The following is a 15,538-nucleotide window of genomic DNA, read 5'->3' as shown; positions in this document are numbered from 1 at the left end:
TAAGACCCTGACCTGGGACATATTAGAGTGATTAGATTCTGATGCACCTAGACCAGCGTGATAACACAATAGGCAGCATGCTCCCCTACAACACTAGCTGAGATCCAGTCAGGTGCTGTACTGCATGCTACAGTCATTCTCATGTACGGCTACCCTCTTAAAGGAGGTTACGCATGACATGTTGCATTATTTCTGAAAACAGAACACACGCAGTCGTGCACACACAGACACACACACAGGAATGCATGTGCATACACACGTACAGAGTTGATTGTTAAAGAGGGAGGAGAGGTGAAACCTCTGATTCAGCAGTATTTCAGCCCTCTAATAAAACACAGCTGACAGGCTGTGCTGTAGAGGATGTACCTCCTCTATACTGGACAGGAGATGGCTATAAAAGATTCATAGAAAATGGGAGGGGAAAGATGGGCACAGAGGGGAAATATAGGCAGGGTTTACCAGCTGCGATGAAATGAGTATTGGTCACTGTGAATAATATACAGGACATTGCCACAGTCAAACCAAGGTAACAGGAAAATGTTGTGGAAATGATGTCCTAAAGACTTATTTCCCTCTCTGTCCGATTCCTTATAACCACTGATCTGAAAGAGATGGATAGTTCCTAGTTGAAAGCACAGAATACATTCATGGATGAAAGTGATACAGCAGAATGGCCGCCACCGTATGCATGCATGCACATTAGGGTCTGGTTCTCAAAGGAGGTGACACAGAAGGAAGTGCTTCGTCTGGGAAACAGCACTAGACGCAGACGGGTCTTGGTTAGAAAAGGAAAGGTTGGATGGATCCAGAATTTGCAGTGAGGCCTTCCTCACAGCTATGGCTGTGATTTCCATGAAATCAAGGCACACTGTTGGACTGCCTTGGGATAACTGCATGACAACCAAATCCCCAGATATGTGTTTATTGGGTTCTGTTGAGGGCACAGAAGATATCTCATGACTGGCTAAATCACATAACATTTAAAGTGCTGTGACAATGGACTGATTCTCTCCATGTAGCCTGAGACAGTTTTTTACTTAAAACCAACCACATGATAATCAAATTGGTCATGCCATACTTGGAGAACTATTTATACGAGTAGTAAATATGTTATAAATACCCTACCAAATCCCATAAAAGAACTCAGTTTGAAAAATAAGTAGGCAAATGCACAACAGGATTACGTAACATGCGCACTGGATAGTCAGTCAGTCACCACTCCATTGCTATGCCCTCATTTATAGCACCAAAGGTCAAACTCAGATTGCAAATGTTTGCTGAAGTTTGTTTATGATGTTGCAGGCGTTTTCAAGCATCTTCATACTGCTAGACGTATTCCAAATCTGTATATAAAAGCTCACACGTGACACGAAAATAAAGTTTACAAACATTCTCATACGTTTTCTCCTCATACCATATCAACGTTTCTTTATTCAGTTACATTGTAACGCCGACATGTAGCCTACTCTCCAAAGATTTAATATGGACGTTTACACTGAGGGGATTCGTTTATCTAGCTCGGGTTACCCCGATGAGAGGAGTTTGTATCGGGTGAAGGTGATTGCATTCATTTTGGAACAGGGCGGCCTGAAGGGTGTTAGCCGGTTCTAAACAAAAGTGTAGTAATTAAGGACGTGGAGTGATAAATCGGATTAGTGATGAGTCGGATTCTGTGCAAACGTGATTGCGATAAAAACTCTTTATCTGCCTTCCAATTAAAACTAGTTTGAACATTCAAACATGTATTTTTATGGAAAAGAGATGTTGTTTGTTTCGGGACGATTGGCCGAGGGGGCAGATTGCTGTTTGATTTGAGAAGGGCCCTCCTTCCTCCTAGCCTTCCCCAGATGACATGAGGGCGCCATTTCTCGGTTCAACCCGGGCCAGGAAAATAGAACTCCCTCATTTCACAGCGCGCGCGCCACGGTCACGTCCAATGATTATCCATGGGGCAATGTTCAGTTGCTTGCTCAGTAGAATGCTCTATGTTTTGTGTAGGGTGTTTGTCTTTATTCGTTAAATGTTCATGTGATATTATGTCCTAATATATTGGAATACATTATGTAGCCTATTGGCCATTGATATTTAAACATTGAAAAGTATTGATCATTGAGTGATATACTAATGTTAATTGATAAATACCTTTTAAGGTGCACTTTGGATTATCTCCGGTCAATCAACAGAAACTACAGCCCCCATAGTTCCTTGCAAAATCTCACAGACTCAGTTGCTCTGAAATGCATTCAACTGAGCAACAGCGCGCACACGAGTTCAGTCGGGGAAGAATTTAGAGGTAGGTTTTTACCTACTTTCCTTGTCAATGTACAAAGTTGTATGTACATTGTTTAAAACCCAATTATTGGTGTCAACTTCAGCTAGCTAACAAGTTCACCAATGTTCCCTGCAATAAGATAATATTAACTCGCATGATGGAGCTAACGTCAGTTACTGTAGGCAGTTAGCTAAATTGTATAGGCTATTTGATTTTAGCTGTAGCTAGCTCTCTGACATTGTTCACTAGCAAGGGGTTTATTAAAATAAAATCATACCTCTTCCAGACAAGCTTAACTACCTTTAGCTAACTAACGTTAGGTATTCCAGACTGGAATCTGGTTAGCTAACGTAACTAGTTAGCTAACATTGAATATGGCTCGTGCCAGCCATGCGTGCAGAAGTTGCACCCCTGTTTTAGCGAATACTTTTTAAAGTAACTATGTCTGGTCTCACGCATGCAGCATTGCAATTACAAAGCTTTCTAACCATGGTAAACGTTACACAAGTCGTTCGTTGTGAATCTATTTTTTTGGAGTGTGTCAACCCCAAGTTAATAAATCAGTCCAACAGAGAACAACAAAGTTATCATACACTGACTGCACCCAAATAATACTCGTTACCTGACAGCTCAGATCTGTTAGGGTCGTTGTTTACCATGGTTGTTACTATAATACGTGTGATTTGATGGGAAAGGACAGCTTTGGACATAGGGAGTTTGGTTGAGCACCATACCACAAAATAATTAAGAATAAAGCACTCTGTCAGAAAACAAACTTTGAGTGACTATTTGCAAACATTATTGTATTTTACAGGTTCACACAGACCAGAGGTCCAGCTGTAAACTAGCTTGCTTTCAATCATTGTTAATCCATGGAATGGAGCAAAGGTTAACCTTCTCTCATACATAGAGTATGAAAATGGCTGCAGGTAGCACTTTAACTCCATGTTCGTCATTGTGAAAGGTTTCCCTCTCACCCCCTCTAATGTTTAACACTGGATCCTTTGTGGAACTTGTAAGGGAAGAGTGCTAACAGGAATCTCTACTCATTGTCTGCTTAGAACATCTGAATTGGTGGTTTAGGTCCTACTCTCTGGTTTCTATGAAAAATCCTATAGCAAGCCTCTTCACTATAGCAATACCACTTAGTCATTTGATACAGTCAGAGGTAGACTTGGGACCCCAGTGTCCACTGTCAGGCCACTACCATGGTGGGCAAAGACGCTATGGTGAGTGGGGACAGGGCTGTGGAGGAAGAGGCTGAACTGGACCTGAAGGAGACCTCCCCTGGAGAGCCTGACCCCGAGGTGGCTCTTCCCCCACCTGAGGACCCCTCAGACGGCCAGACCAAGACCGCCCGGACCTGGGAGTTGTCGGTGGTGTTCCTGTGTTTCTATGGGTTTATGGTGCAGCTGAAGCCTGGGGAGCCCTTCATAACACCAAACCTGCTCAGCATGGAGAAGAACTTCACCAGGGAACAGGTCAGTGATGCACAGTCATCCCCCTATAACAGTTTGGAATGTTGGTGTGGTGTGTTTTGCGTGAGAGTGCAGTTTGTGTATGCAACTATCCGTGTGTGTGTGTCTCTTAAGTTGACCACAGTTTTTAAGGGTGGGTAGATGGAGGTAGGGCTGCACAATGTGGGCGAATAATCGAGTTGAGAAAAAAAAAAATCTTACCAAATGTTGCAATTTGATGTTAAAGATCAAAATACTTGGGTGAATTGTTGGAATCATAGAAATGGAATAACTTATATTACAAAGTAGGGCTGGGAATTGCCAGGGACCTCACAATACAATATTATCACGATACCTAGGTGCCGATACGATATGTATTGCAATTCGATACTGTGATTTCATTGCGATTCGATGTTCCAAACATATTGCTCACCATATGTCTGCTGCAGAGGGACAAGAGAGAGCCATGAGAAATCTAACAGCAAGGAGGAGGAACTGCACCGCTTGGTGGGAAGCAGCCGCAAGAGGAGAAAACAATGGCGGAAACTATAAAAACGTCCATTACACGTTTCAAAATATTGCTTGCAATATGGATCTCTTGCGATATAGATATCTTGTAATATGGATCTCTTGCGATATGGATCTCTTGCAATATGGATCTCTTGCAATATGGATCTCTTGCGATATGGATCTCTTGCAATATGGATCTCTTGCGATATGGATCTCTTGCGATATGGATCTCTTGCGATATGAATCTCTTGCGATATGGATATTGCACGTTAGTATTTTGATTACGATGTGAATTCAATCATTTTGGAGCACTAGTAGGAAGGATTGAGAAACGTATCTTCACTCTTGCTTAGTAAACAAGTATATTGTTAGTCGTGTCAACTATTGCTATCGGTCTTCTACTGAATTTTTATTTTTATTTTTTTTATTGAACCTTTATTTAACTGACTTGCCTAGTTAAATAAAGGTTAAATGTAAAAAATAAAATTGTATATATATTTAAAGGCCAGGGCATGTCAGTTCAACCTGAGGCCCAATTGATTTTGAGGGATATGAAAGGCAATGTCCTGCGCTGGAGGCTATAGCCTTGTATGACACGTAGAAGGACAACCCTGATATAAGCTATATCAGCTGACACGTGTTCCATCTGAATTTATACTAGGAGCTTGAACTACAACCGCCCAATCCTAAAATAATTGAACCAGTGTTCCTTAGTCATGGAACCCACTGGACTGTAATAAGGCTATCACAGTGTGAGTGCAGTAACCCTTCCTCAGTATGGTCAAAGTTCACATTCCTACAAATTAGGGCAGTCTCTTTTTCTGATTGGTTACTGTAGGCTTGTCTGGCTCAGTATCAACTAATGAACCTAATGGCCTGACGTCTGCAGTCTCATTGGAAGGTGTCCTTGCCTACAATGTAGCATTAGTTCAAATGAAGGGGATCAGTGAAGGTTTTTGCTCCCCTCATTTCCTGTAGAGGGGGATTAACGTTGTTGCGTTGGCAAAAGTGTCAGCACAGCGACAAGGTTATTCTGAACAGCATATGAGGCATGTGCATTTGTCAGTGTTCGAGGACTCACAGGAAACTAGCCTAAATATGCAATTTGAGAACACCTGCCGGCACATTTATAGAGCCTTCAGCTGCAACTTTTTACAAGGAGAATTGGATTCCACTGAGTCCTCTGTCTCTTCTATGTGGTCTCCCCCTCTCATACCCACCATTCTCTTCCTCCAGGTGACCAATGAGATCAACCCGATCCTGTCCTACTCCTACATGGCGGTGCTGGTGCCAGTCTTCCTCCTGACAGACGTCCTGCGTTACAAGCCCGTCCTGGTCCTCTCCAGCCTCAGCCACGTGGCCATTTGGCTCCTCCTCCTCCTGGGCTCCTCCCTCTTAGAGATGCAGTTCATGGAGTTCTTCTACGGCATCACCATGGCAGCACGCGTGGCTTACTCCTCCTATATATTCTCCCTGGTCACCCCAGAGCTCTACCAACGTGTGGCCAGCTACTCGCGCTCTTGCGTCCTCATGGGGGTGTTTGCCAGCTCGGTGCTGGGCCAGGTGCTGATATCCGTGGGCAGGCTCTCCTTCGCCATGCTCAGTGCTGTCTCCTTGGCCTTGGTGTCCTTCGGCCTGGTGCTCTCCTGCTGCCTGCCCTGGCCCAAGAGGTCCCTGTTCTTCAACAGGGCCCACCACGCTGCCCAGAGGAACCTCCAGGAGCAGGCTGCCGCCCAGTCGGAGCTGGCCAGGATGAAGCAGGGCGAAGCGGGCTTGGGTTCAGGTGACACACCCTCCCTGGCCCCTCTCAGCTCTGGTTCCTCCTGGAGGGACTCAGTGTTTATTCAGATGCTGAAGGAGCTGAGGAACGTGCCGCGGAGGCCCAGCCTGAGACTGTGGAGCCTGTGGTGGGTGTTCAACTCCGCTGGCTACTACCTGGTGCTGTTGTACATCCATGTCCTGTGGAACAAGGTGTACCCCGCCACGGAGAACAAACACGTCTACAACGGAGGGGTGGAGGCTGTCTCCACACTACTGGGTGAGGGATCCATTTCCCTAGGTTTTAGTCTGGGTACAAAGGCCCTCCAAAGCCAGGTATACAAGTGTTTTAATAACAAATATGTAGCATTCACCTGGGTCTTTACGGTCTGACAGGGTTGGAGCCTGTGTTCTCCAAGTCAATGATTCCTACAAAATATTAACACCCCTACAGCAGTTGGCAGTGGTAGTAGTGAGAGCACCATGGCAACATGCTTCAAGGTACATATTTTCTCAGTCAAATGAGTTCTCCGGCATCACGTAACATTGGTCAATAAGTTTGTCTTAGACCAGGGTTTCCCATCTCCAGTCCTCCAGTACCCCCAACAACACGTTGTTGTAGCCCCAGGCTAACTCGCCTGATTCAATAGTTGATGAATAGTTAACAAGTAGAATCAGGTGTGCTTGTCCGGGGCCACAACAAAAATGTGCACCGTTGGGGGGACTGGCGTTGGGAAACACTGTTTTAGACTGACCCCTCTCCAATTATTTAATTATGACTGAAATTACATGACCTAAACAGCTGACAAGGACAGGAGACATACAAAGCCCATCAATCTAGAAAGAGGAATTCCCATGAAGTAGAATGTGGTAAGACAATAGTAGACTAAACAGTCACGTTCTGTTGAAAGGTGTGGAAGATGATAATGGTTTAGATGTTGATCACACAGGGAGATGACGCCAGACAATGTGCTGCTCCCCATGGTCATTTAGTATAATTATTTTTATTGATGCATAATAATAACATAAAGGCTTACTGAACCAGCAATCCCCTCTGTTTGCCTTGCTATGATAATGTCAAACTGTGACCCTGAGTCCACACACAGCATTTATTAAATGAAGTTCCCCAAGCCTTAATCACCTACTCAGTCATTAACTTAGTCAGCTTATCTTCTTCGACTAACTCCACCCCGTTTACTTTGTCCCAGGTGCGATCACGTCGTTTGCAGCGGGCTTCGTGAAGATCCGCTGGAACGTGTGGTCTGAGCTGGTGATTGGCATCATCACGGCTCTACAGGCTGCCCTGCTGCTCCTCATGGGGACCACCAGCAACATCTGGGTCTGCTATGTGGCCTACTCCCTCTTCAAGGGTTTCTACCAGTTCCTCGTGCCCATCGCCATGTACGTTTCCTTAGGTCTACTTTTATTTAACGTTGTTGTATACATATAATGGGATTTTGGGGATTTTCATGTTCAGACGTGTACAGTGTATGAATGCATTGTCAAATAGAACTGTCACGTCTTTCTTACTTTAGGCTGTACATTTAATCTGCTGACTATCCTGTTGTGGTGTTTGTAGTTTCCAGATCGCCTCGTCGCTCACCAAGGAGCTGTGTGCCCTGGTGTTTGGGGTCAACACTTTCCTGGCGACCGTTCTGAAGACCATAATCACCCTCATCGTCTCTGACAAGAAGGGTCTGGGACTAGACGTGCACTCCCAGGTCAGTCACACACACTCTGATTACGACCACGCTCAGACGACTTCCTGCAAGCTGACGTCACCCATATGGGAACACCATATGTTTTCTAATGAGTGCTGTTCTGTTCTCCAATAGTTCCTGGTCTACTTCTTCTACTTTGCCTTGCTGACGGTTATCTACCTGGGCTGTGCTGCCTGGGTCATCATTCGCCACTACAGGAACCAATCGGCAGGAGGTGGAGGGGACACCGACCAGGCCACGCCCACTGAGCTATGTCCCGTACCATCAAACCCCTCGGAGACGGAACCTCTGTCCAATGGGAACAACGTGAAGGCCTGAAAGGGATATTCCGGAATGTTGGCAATGAAGCCCTTTATCTACTTCCCCAGAGTCAGATTAACTCGTGGAGACCATTTTTATGTATCTGCATGCAATTTAAAGGAATTTGCTACCTAGCGTTAGCCAAATTGCTAACTACCGTTAGCGTAATGACTGGAAGTCTATCGGAACAGCTAGCATGCAAGTTGTTCATGTAGACTTCATGTCATTGCGCTAGCTAACGCTAGTTGGCATTGGATCGCGAAACTACCTCTAACTTCCTTCATACTGGATGCAGAGACATACAGATGGTATCCATGAGTTCATCTGACTGTGTGGAAGTAGATAAAGGGTCTCCTTGCCAAAATCCTCAACTATCCCTTGAACATTGTGTCATCTTTACATCAACACCTAAACCCCTTACATTAACATTGAGTTGTCTAAACGGTCTGGGAATCTCTCGCTACGGTTTCCACACGACTGCACAAGGACAGATGAGACTAAGAGGTGAGTCGAGACCTCATGACACTTCGTTGGATGTGTTGGGGGAGTGTAGTTTACCAGTGTTAGTGAACTGTCACTGTTCTCAGCCCTTAGTGCCTTATCCGTTATATCCAACGTGTATTCAGTTCACCAAAAGGATGTTATTATGGAATACATATTTTTTTCTCAATGTTTTTAAAGAATTACAGGCAGGGCCCACCTACATTACTACAAGATAATATAAAAAGCTCACTCGATCAACCCTAATGGTCTTGTAAGCAGCGGTGGAAAAAGTACCACATTTTCATACTTGATTAAAAGTAAAGATACCTTCATAGAAATGACTCAAGTAAAAGTCTAAAAGTATTTGGTTTTAAATAAACTTAAGTATTAAAAAGTAAGAGTATAAATGATTTCAAATGACTTATTAAGCAAACCAGATGGCACAATTGCATTTTTTTATTCATCAGTAGCCAGGGGGACACTCCAACACTGAGACATCATTTGTGTTTAGTGAGTCCGCCAGATCAGAGGCAGTAGAGATGACCAGGGTTGTTCTCTTGATAAGTGTGAATTTGACCATTTTTCTGTCCTGCTAAGCATTCAAAATGTAACGAGTACTTTTGGGTGTCAGGGAAAATGTATGGAGTAAAATGTACATTATTTTCTTTAGGAATGTAGTGACGTAAAATTTGTCAAAAATATAAATAGTAAAGTACAGATACTTCTTAAGTATTTTTAAGTACTTTACACCACTGGTTGTAAGTAGCAATACATGACCTTGTATGCGGTACAAATCACATTATTGTGGGAGCACCTCTAACAGAATGAATTAGGCTGTTTGGGAAGGTTTACATCCTAAGCAACCTGCCTCAACATTGTTTCGAAGTACAATAGACCAGCATATAGCTACTGTCGTAGGTCAATTTAAGGAATTTTCTTTTTCGGCTTTAGACCCATCCCTACTTCTCACTCAAACAGTGTTTTGTTTTTAATAGTCAGAGTTTGGGCCTAGTTGTCAGCCTAATGTTCTCAGAGAGACTGTTGACATGTACTATGTAGTGGCTGCTTTGCTCTTCTTATCCCAGAAACATCTCAAATGGTGTTATCCACGGGGGATTATGTTCAGAAGTTTCCAAATACAGGGTAATCATATGTTCCCTGATAATGTTGAAGCACGTTTGTTTTCGTAACTCTGACTGAGAAAATAATAATCTCAAGTAGAGGGGACCAATAGGAAATGATCTACAGAAACAGTCTAATTCTACTGGACTACTTCTTCTACTGATGAAACAATAGCCTGTTATATTCAGCAAATGATTCACTGTTTGCGATCATTAGGAATTCTCAACAGTTGCTGCAATTGTATTGATTAGCGAAAACCATAATTTTGAATCTGTGTGTCTATTGTTAGCTGTACAGAAGTCCTCCAGTGAGAGAGGTGTGCCCCACAGGATCATGATTACTATGTGATCACATTAGCATTGCTTTAGATTAAGTAGACACATGACAGGATGCATTTTGGGGCTGCTGAATCTTCCTGAAGATTTTTATTTGAAGAGTGAAAAGATTTTCTAAATGAAGCCCTTTGTGTATGTTCACTACACTCCCACTGTCTTAGGTTTAATCAGCGATTGCTTGTGAACAAAGCAGATGCCAATTGTTTTAGGGCCTTCAAACTAACCATATCAGTGGACTTTTATTTTTTTAATTTCACCTTTTTTTAACCAGGTAGGCCAGTTGGGAACAAGTTATGCTTGTTGCCAGTGAGTAATTCAATGCACCTTGTGTCAGGAAGTGTTTTAGCGATCATTTTGTGTATAGTTTTGCTTACGGGAGAGTGGGGTAAGTTGAGCCATTTTTTACGTTCAGTACTTACGTTCAAACACTTTGTAGTTTATATATATATTTTTAAACATTGGCCAGGCCCTGTTATCTCATATCCCAGCGATAATGCCTTGCATTATGCCTGGAATGAAAACACTTCAATTTGCTCAACTTGCCATTGGTTCAACTTTTACCCCAAGGCAAACATTTTGATTATATTAGCACACACATACAATAAAGCACTTTTATGCTGGTGTATAGAATAATCTTAAAATGATCTACTTTGCTTTAGATACAAGCATCATGAAACCTCTATAACATAAATTAATTTGACTTGGTGAAAATCTTTTATTTTATATATTTTTTTTTATATATATTTTTTTACTTAGCTTTTTCCAAATGGTTTCTTCCTTCAGACTCCATGAAATGATGACCTCTTCCTAGATATTTGGTCAAATTATAACATTTTATGTATAGTTTCCTAGAAACAAGGGTGGCTCAATTTACCTCTTTGGCTCAATTTACCCCACTCTCCCCTATTTTTGTTTAAATGTTTTCATGCAGATTTGTCTTTTCTCCCCCAGCAGTGCTAATCATCCGTTCATTGTCATCTTTTCTAATAGGAAGCCCACATGAATGTGAATGTGTAAACTGGAGTAAAGTTGTTATGAACTACTGCAAATGAGTTGGAGGATTTAGCAATGAGCTGGCAGACCTTTATTCTGCATGTTATTTTCAAATTAGCTATTTTGTATTGTTTAAATGCAGGGGTTCTCACAAAGTTTTTGCTTCGTGGCCCACCAATTGAGCTGTGTTTTGAGTCTCCACCCACCATAAGGGTTGAGTGGTATAAAAAAAACACACACAGACCAAAGCATAAATATGATCTTGGCAGTGGACACAATATTTTGCAGTTTCAAAGCTAATCCCCTGCAATTCCACATCCTGCCATGGAGCTGAAATAACATTTTTGCAATTTTAAAGCAAATTTCCTGCAATTCTATGCATTTTGCCATGGAGCTGAGATTTTGTTTGCTTTTAAGCAAATTTCATACAATTCTATGCATTTTGACATGGCTGGTGTTCTTATGCACAAACATAACATAATCAGTGGTGGCCTGATTGTCTAGCTTTTATTTTGTTGATTGTAAATTCTCAAATATTATAGGCTATTATTGAAAAATGTATAGGTCCGTTCTTTTTTCTGCATCCCATCCCAGTTTGGGAACTACTGTTTTAATGGAACAATTTATTTATCTGTGTGCGTAAGTAAAATTGTGTTTTCTTAAATGTTTGTCACTGAGGAAATAATGAAGTTGAAAAATGTAAATATATTTTAGGCCTATATGTTTTATTCTTTGGAATCTGACAACTCGAGGAACTCATATCTGGTGTACCCTTTACATTCTGAATGTGTTTATACCATACTTAAAGTACGCCCATAAATGCAGATTATACCTACCCATTTTTTTAAATTGAAGTTGCCTTTAATTGAATTGCTGTGCATAGGAAGTGGTTTGCTGAATTCCGGTCCCCTTGAGTAATCTTAGGACCATCTTACTACAAAACTGAGAAATCATGTCAGAATATAGACTATAGTAGTTGAGTGTCTATTAATTACATGTAGGGTGGATAAAAGATGTGTGTGAACAATACAAGCACTTAACTTGAGAATGCTATGTATAATGGGTCCGGAACACGAGATATGCAACTTGAACTTTGCACTATTCTCTAATTGATTTAAAAGGTCATATCTCAAGGTAGGTTTCAGCATATAGTGATGAGGTTGTAGAGTATACAATGATTTTTACATGGTCATATGGCCTCATAAACAAATACAAAGGTATGAGATTAATTGCACCTTATGGTCTATAGGCCGTGCAATATACTAGCCAACGAGTTCAGTATAGGATAAGATTTGTAATGTTAACTGTCAGAATTGTTCATGTTTATTATTGTCACACTGACTTCAATCAATGCTGAATATATACACTTTGGGTGAATGACTGTGAACCTATTTTGTTGCTGTAAAAAAACAGACTTATGTCAACATTTTATTTTTGATTTACAAATAAATCAGTTTGGAAAAACAATGTAGCATTTGTTTGCAATAAACATTGATGACATTGAGAGAAATGGCACAGTACATGTCACCTCAGGAAACTCCTCACCAGGGTCATACACCGGTTAATTCAGTGAGCTGCAATGCTTTCGTCTTTGGATTAAAAGCCTTATTTAATTTCTATCACAGTGCATAGACATGAAAAACACTTAAGAGCACTTTTTGAGAATTTTGAAACGCAAAAGGACATTGCAAAACAAAAACATAGTAATTAGATTTTTGATACAAAATGTCATGATTCTTGGCCCAGACTAATCTCTTCCTCTGTCAATACATAGATCCATGGAGTACATTACTGAAAAGTGTGAATGTTAAAACTACTTTAAAAAAATGTTAATCGCAAAATAAATACTCCTTTTGTTATCAAAACATTTTAAATATCCTGTTCTCTTTTGATGTCCGCTAGCAAAATAAAACCATCCAACATTTATGAAAATGTTATAGATAGTACTTCAAAAACTGGTTATATGTACTGATTACAACAAAATGTAAAGTGAATAAAAAATTACAACAATGGATAATAATCATTTAATATACAATACTGCAACAGTTAGCTTGTTGGAATCATAGAGAACAGAATGTGTCCTGTTTAATCTGTAGGTGTGGTTTGATTCTAGGGCAAACTGTTAAAAGGCTATAGACTTTCTACAATGCAGGTATTATGCTTGAGGGTAAGACCACAAAAAAATAAATGTACATTGTGATAGTCTGTCTTCTAACCCCCAATGAACATGGCTTTCTGAAGTGGACAGTGAAAGGAGAAGTGGAATGAATACAACCTCTACTGAAAACCCCAGTGTTGAGGTGTTTACAGAACAGTGATTTAGACGTATGTGCAGGGGGTCGGGGTGGGCTGTTTAGTCAGCTGCGATCAGTGTATAAAGGGGGGTGGATTGGGGTATAGGGGGGTCCATCTCTTAGCCTGGTTGTCGCTGTTCTTGATCAACCCCATATTATGGACATGTGGTCCTATTTGGCCAGCTGGACTGAGTGTATTGGAGAAGGGGAATATAGCTGTTATATACAAAGCACCGTTGTGTGTGTGTGTGTGTGTGTACCAGTGGAGGCTCCTCGGAGGAGGAAGGGGAGGACCATCTTCAGTGAAATTTCATAAAAATGTAAACATTAGAAACATTCAAGTTATACTTTTTAGATAAAACTATACTAAATATATTCATATGTCACCAAATAATTGATTAAAATACACTGTTTTGCAATGATGGTTTACAGTAACTTCAACAGCACTGTCTGGGGTAGCACCATGGTGTAGCTGGAGGACAGCTAGCTTCCATCCTCCTCTGACTTCAATACAAAACCTAGGAGGCTCGTAGGCCTCACCCCCTTCCGTAGACATACATGGTAATTATGACCACTTCCGGAGGAAGTCCTCCAACAGATCAAAGCTTTTATGATCAGAGAACAAATAGTGTGTTGTATTGGGATTGTGCCACAAAGCATTATGGGGATTTTATGTGTTTTGAAACTTGGTGACATTGTCAGATAGAGATTAAGAGTGAACAGTGATAGTTGAGCATTTTGGGGATTTTATTTAATCCAAATGTGTTTTTTTTTCAAATGACAGGAGACAGAAGAGGTATATTATAGTTTTCTTGGTTTTAGAACTTAATTTTTATGTCCAGTTAGTGCAATTGATTTAACATTTTTAAAAGTTAGCCTCGCTAACTTCAGTAGCTAGCCGTCTGTGTTTGACTTAATGAATTTTGAGATGTCTTGAGTTGAACTTCATAGAGAAACTTGTCCAAACCTATGACGGTGCAGCTGTAATGGAATGTATCTGCTAGTTGTATTTCCAGGGAAGTCCCCTCCTGTTCCCTTATTAAGAGGTGATGACCACTCCACTACCATTGTCAACTATCTCCTGACATGAACTGAAGCCACGTCTCATGTGCCCGCTCATCCACCATTGAATGTTTCCTCTCCAAGCTCTGTAAGTCCCCCTATCAATTTTTCTCTTGTTCATTTTTGAAGAGTCAAACACAAACACAATCACATTATTACACATCAATAATTTTACTGTTTGCTTAGACTAACTCATTCTGAGTTCTTCTCATTCTTTTGTCTAACTGTGTAGTGTGTTGTGTTATTGTTTGTCTTTCTAGGCAAATCCTGTCCTGCACTGGTCAAGCCTCTGATCACCTCAACTCATGCCTCATTCAATCACTGCTGTGGTCCCTTTCCAACACTGTAAGTAGCCCTCTCATTCCCATTCCCCATAATAGTGTACTATAAATGTCTTTATTAAATGCTTTAGGTTAAAATAATTAGTATTTGACGATTTTTGAAACACACTTTGTTGTCTCCGTGCGTTCCGCGCCTATACCCTGGGTCTACCATCCTCGTTTTTTAAGTCACCAGCCTCCACTGGTACTTACGTTTTGTTAGGCCTCCTGGATTGGCTGATGTGTTTGTGTGTGTTTTTCATTGGGCTTATCTCTTGATCTGGCTGTAGTGTGTGTGTGCGTTTGGTCGGTCAGTCCTATCGCTTGAACTGTCCGATGTAGCTGTTCTCGATGCAGAGCACGGCGTAGGAGCTGTGACAGCTGCTGGTTCTCTGTTGGAGGAGCTGGCCCTCTTGTAGAGAGGAGGCCATGCCCGTCAGCGCACGCTCCCCTATACGCCACGTCTCACAGTAGTTATCCACCTGGCCGTGCCCCCTGCTGGTCGAACCGTGCCATATCATCTTGTCTGGCCTGGGTGAGGAGAGGGAATAAGGGAGAGAACGAGATGAAGGAATGAATCATCATATTTTTGCTTCCATTCACTTTCTCAGCTGTTAACTTTACATAACTTATCAATGCCTCCTTATGGGTGTTGTAAAAAGAGGTTTTGATATTTTGTGTATAGTGAGTGATATGTAGAAGTGTAGTTTATCACCATGTGCCGTCTGTGAAAATGTCTTTGCCATCGAAGGAGTAGATGGGTACATTGTCCTTCACTCTGCCCTCTGAATCACTGAAGATGGCCTCCCAACTGTCAAACAGGACCTCATCCTATAGAGGGGACAGACAAATGGTTAGGGACAGTTGCTGCCAATTACTTAAATGATATGGAATGATACTGGGATTCTGAA

The 15,538-nt window shown here is 41.6% G+C and overlaps 2 protein-coding genes across 5 annotated transcripts in view; one reads left to right on the top strand and one right to left on the bottom strand.

The window, feature by feature from the left end:
• Positions 1–2,182: 2,182 nt before the first annotated feature.
• On the top strand, positions 2,183–11,784 carry LOC139412880 (reduced folate transporter-like). 2 transcript variants are annotated; one of them, XM_071159681.1, is made up of 6 exons: positions 2,183–2,293; positions 3,087–3,753; positions 5,476–6,277; positions 7,206–7,398; positions 7,577–7,718; positions 7,833–10,306. In XM_071159681.1, the coding sequence occupies exons 2-6, from the start codon at positions 3,481–3,483 to the stop codon at positions 8,034–8,036; spliced, it is 1,614 nt and encodes a 537-aa protein (XP_071015782.1). In that variant the 5' UTR covers positions 2,183–2,293; positions 3,087–3,480; the 3' UTR covers positions 8,037–10,306. The 2 variants fall into 2 exon arrangements, with proteins under 2 accessions (XP_071015782.1, XP_071015781.1); XM_071159680.1 differs by having other exon boundaries at positions 2,226–3,753; positions 7,833–11,784.
• Positions 11,785–12,366: 582 nt separating this feature from the next.
• Positions 12,367–15,538, bottom strand: part of LOC139412879 (collagen alpha-1(XVIII) chain-like) — a 71,048-nt gene continuing 67,876 nt past the window's right edge. For all 3 annotated transcript variants that reach the window (XM_071159679.1, XM_071159678.1, XM_071159677.1), the window contains exons 41-42: positions 15,343–15,458; positions 12,367–15,158 (exon numbers count right to left, since the gene is read on the bottom strand). In XM_071159679.1, coding sequence (XP_071015780.1) covers positions 14,945–15,158; positions 15,343–15,458 — 330 coding nt within the window. In that variant the 3' untranslated portion in view covers positions 12,367–14,944. The remainder of the gene's footprint in view (positions 15,159–15,342; positions 15,459–15,538) is intronic.

The sequence above is a fragment of the Oncorhynchus clarkii genome, chromosome 7 (assembly GCF_045791955.1).
Source record: "Oncorhynchus clarkii lewisi isolate Uvic-CL-2024 chromosome 7, UVic_Ocla_1.0, whole genome shotgun sequence".
In the NCBI taxonomy this organism is placed as follows: Eukaryota; Metazoa; Chordata; class Actinopteri; order Salmoniformes; family Salmonidae; genus Oncorhynchus; species Oncorhynchus clarkii.
This window is presented reverse-complemented; position numbering and strand designations above follow the sequence as displayed.

Excerpts from the sequence above, each read along its gene's own strand:
- LOC139412880 (XM_071159680.1), top strand. The coding sequence starts at position 3,481 with ATGGTGGGCAAAGACGCTATGGTGAGTGGGGACAGGGCTGTGGAGGAA. Across the intron at positions 6,278-7,205 it reads GGCTGTCTCCACACTACTGG|GTGCGATCACGTCGTTTGCA; the intron begins GTGAGGGATCCA and ends ACTTTGTCCCAG. Across the intron at positions 7,399-7,576 it reads TTCCTCGTGCCCATCGCCAT|TTTCCAGATCGCCTCGTCGC; the intron begins GTACGTTTCCTT and ends TGGTGTTTGTAG.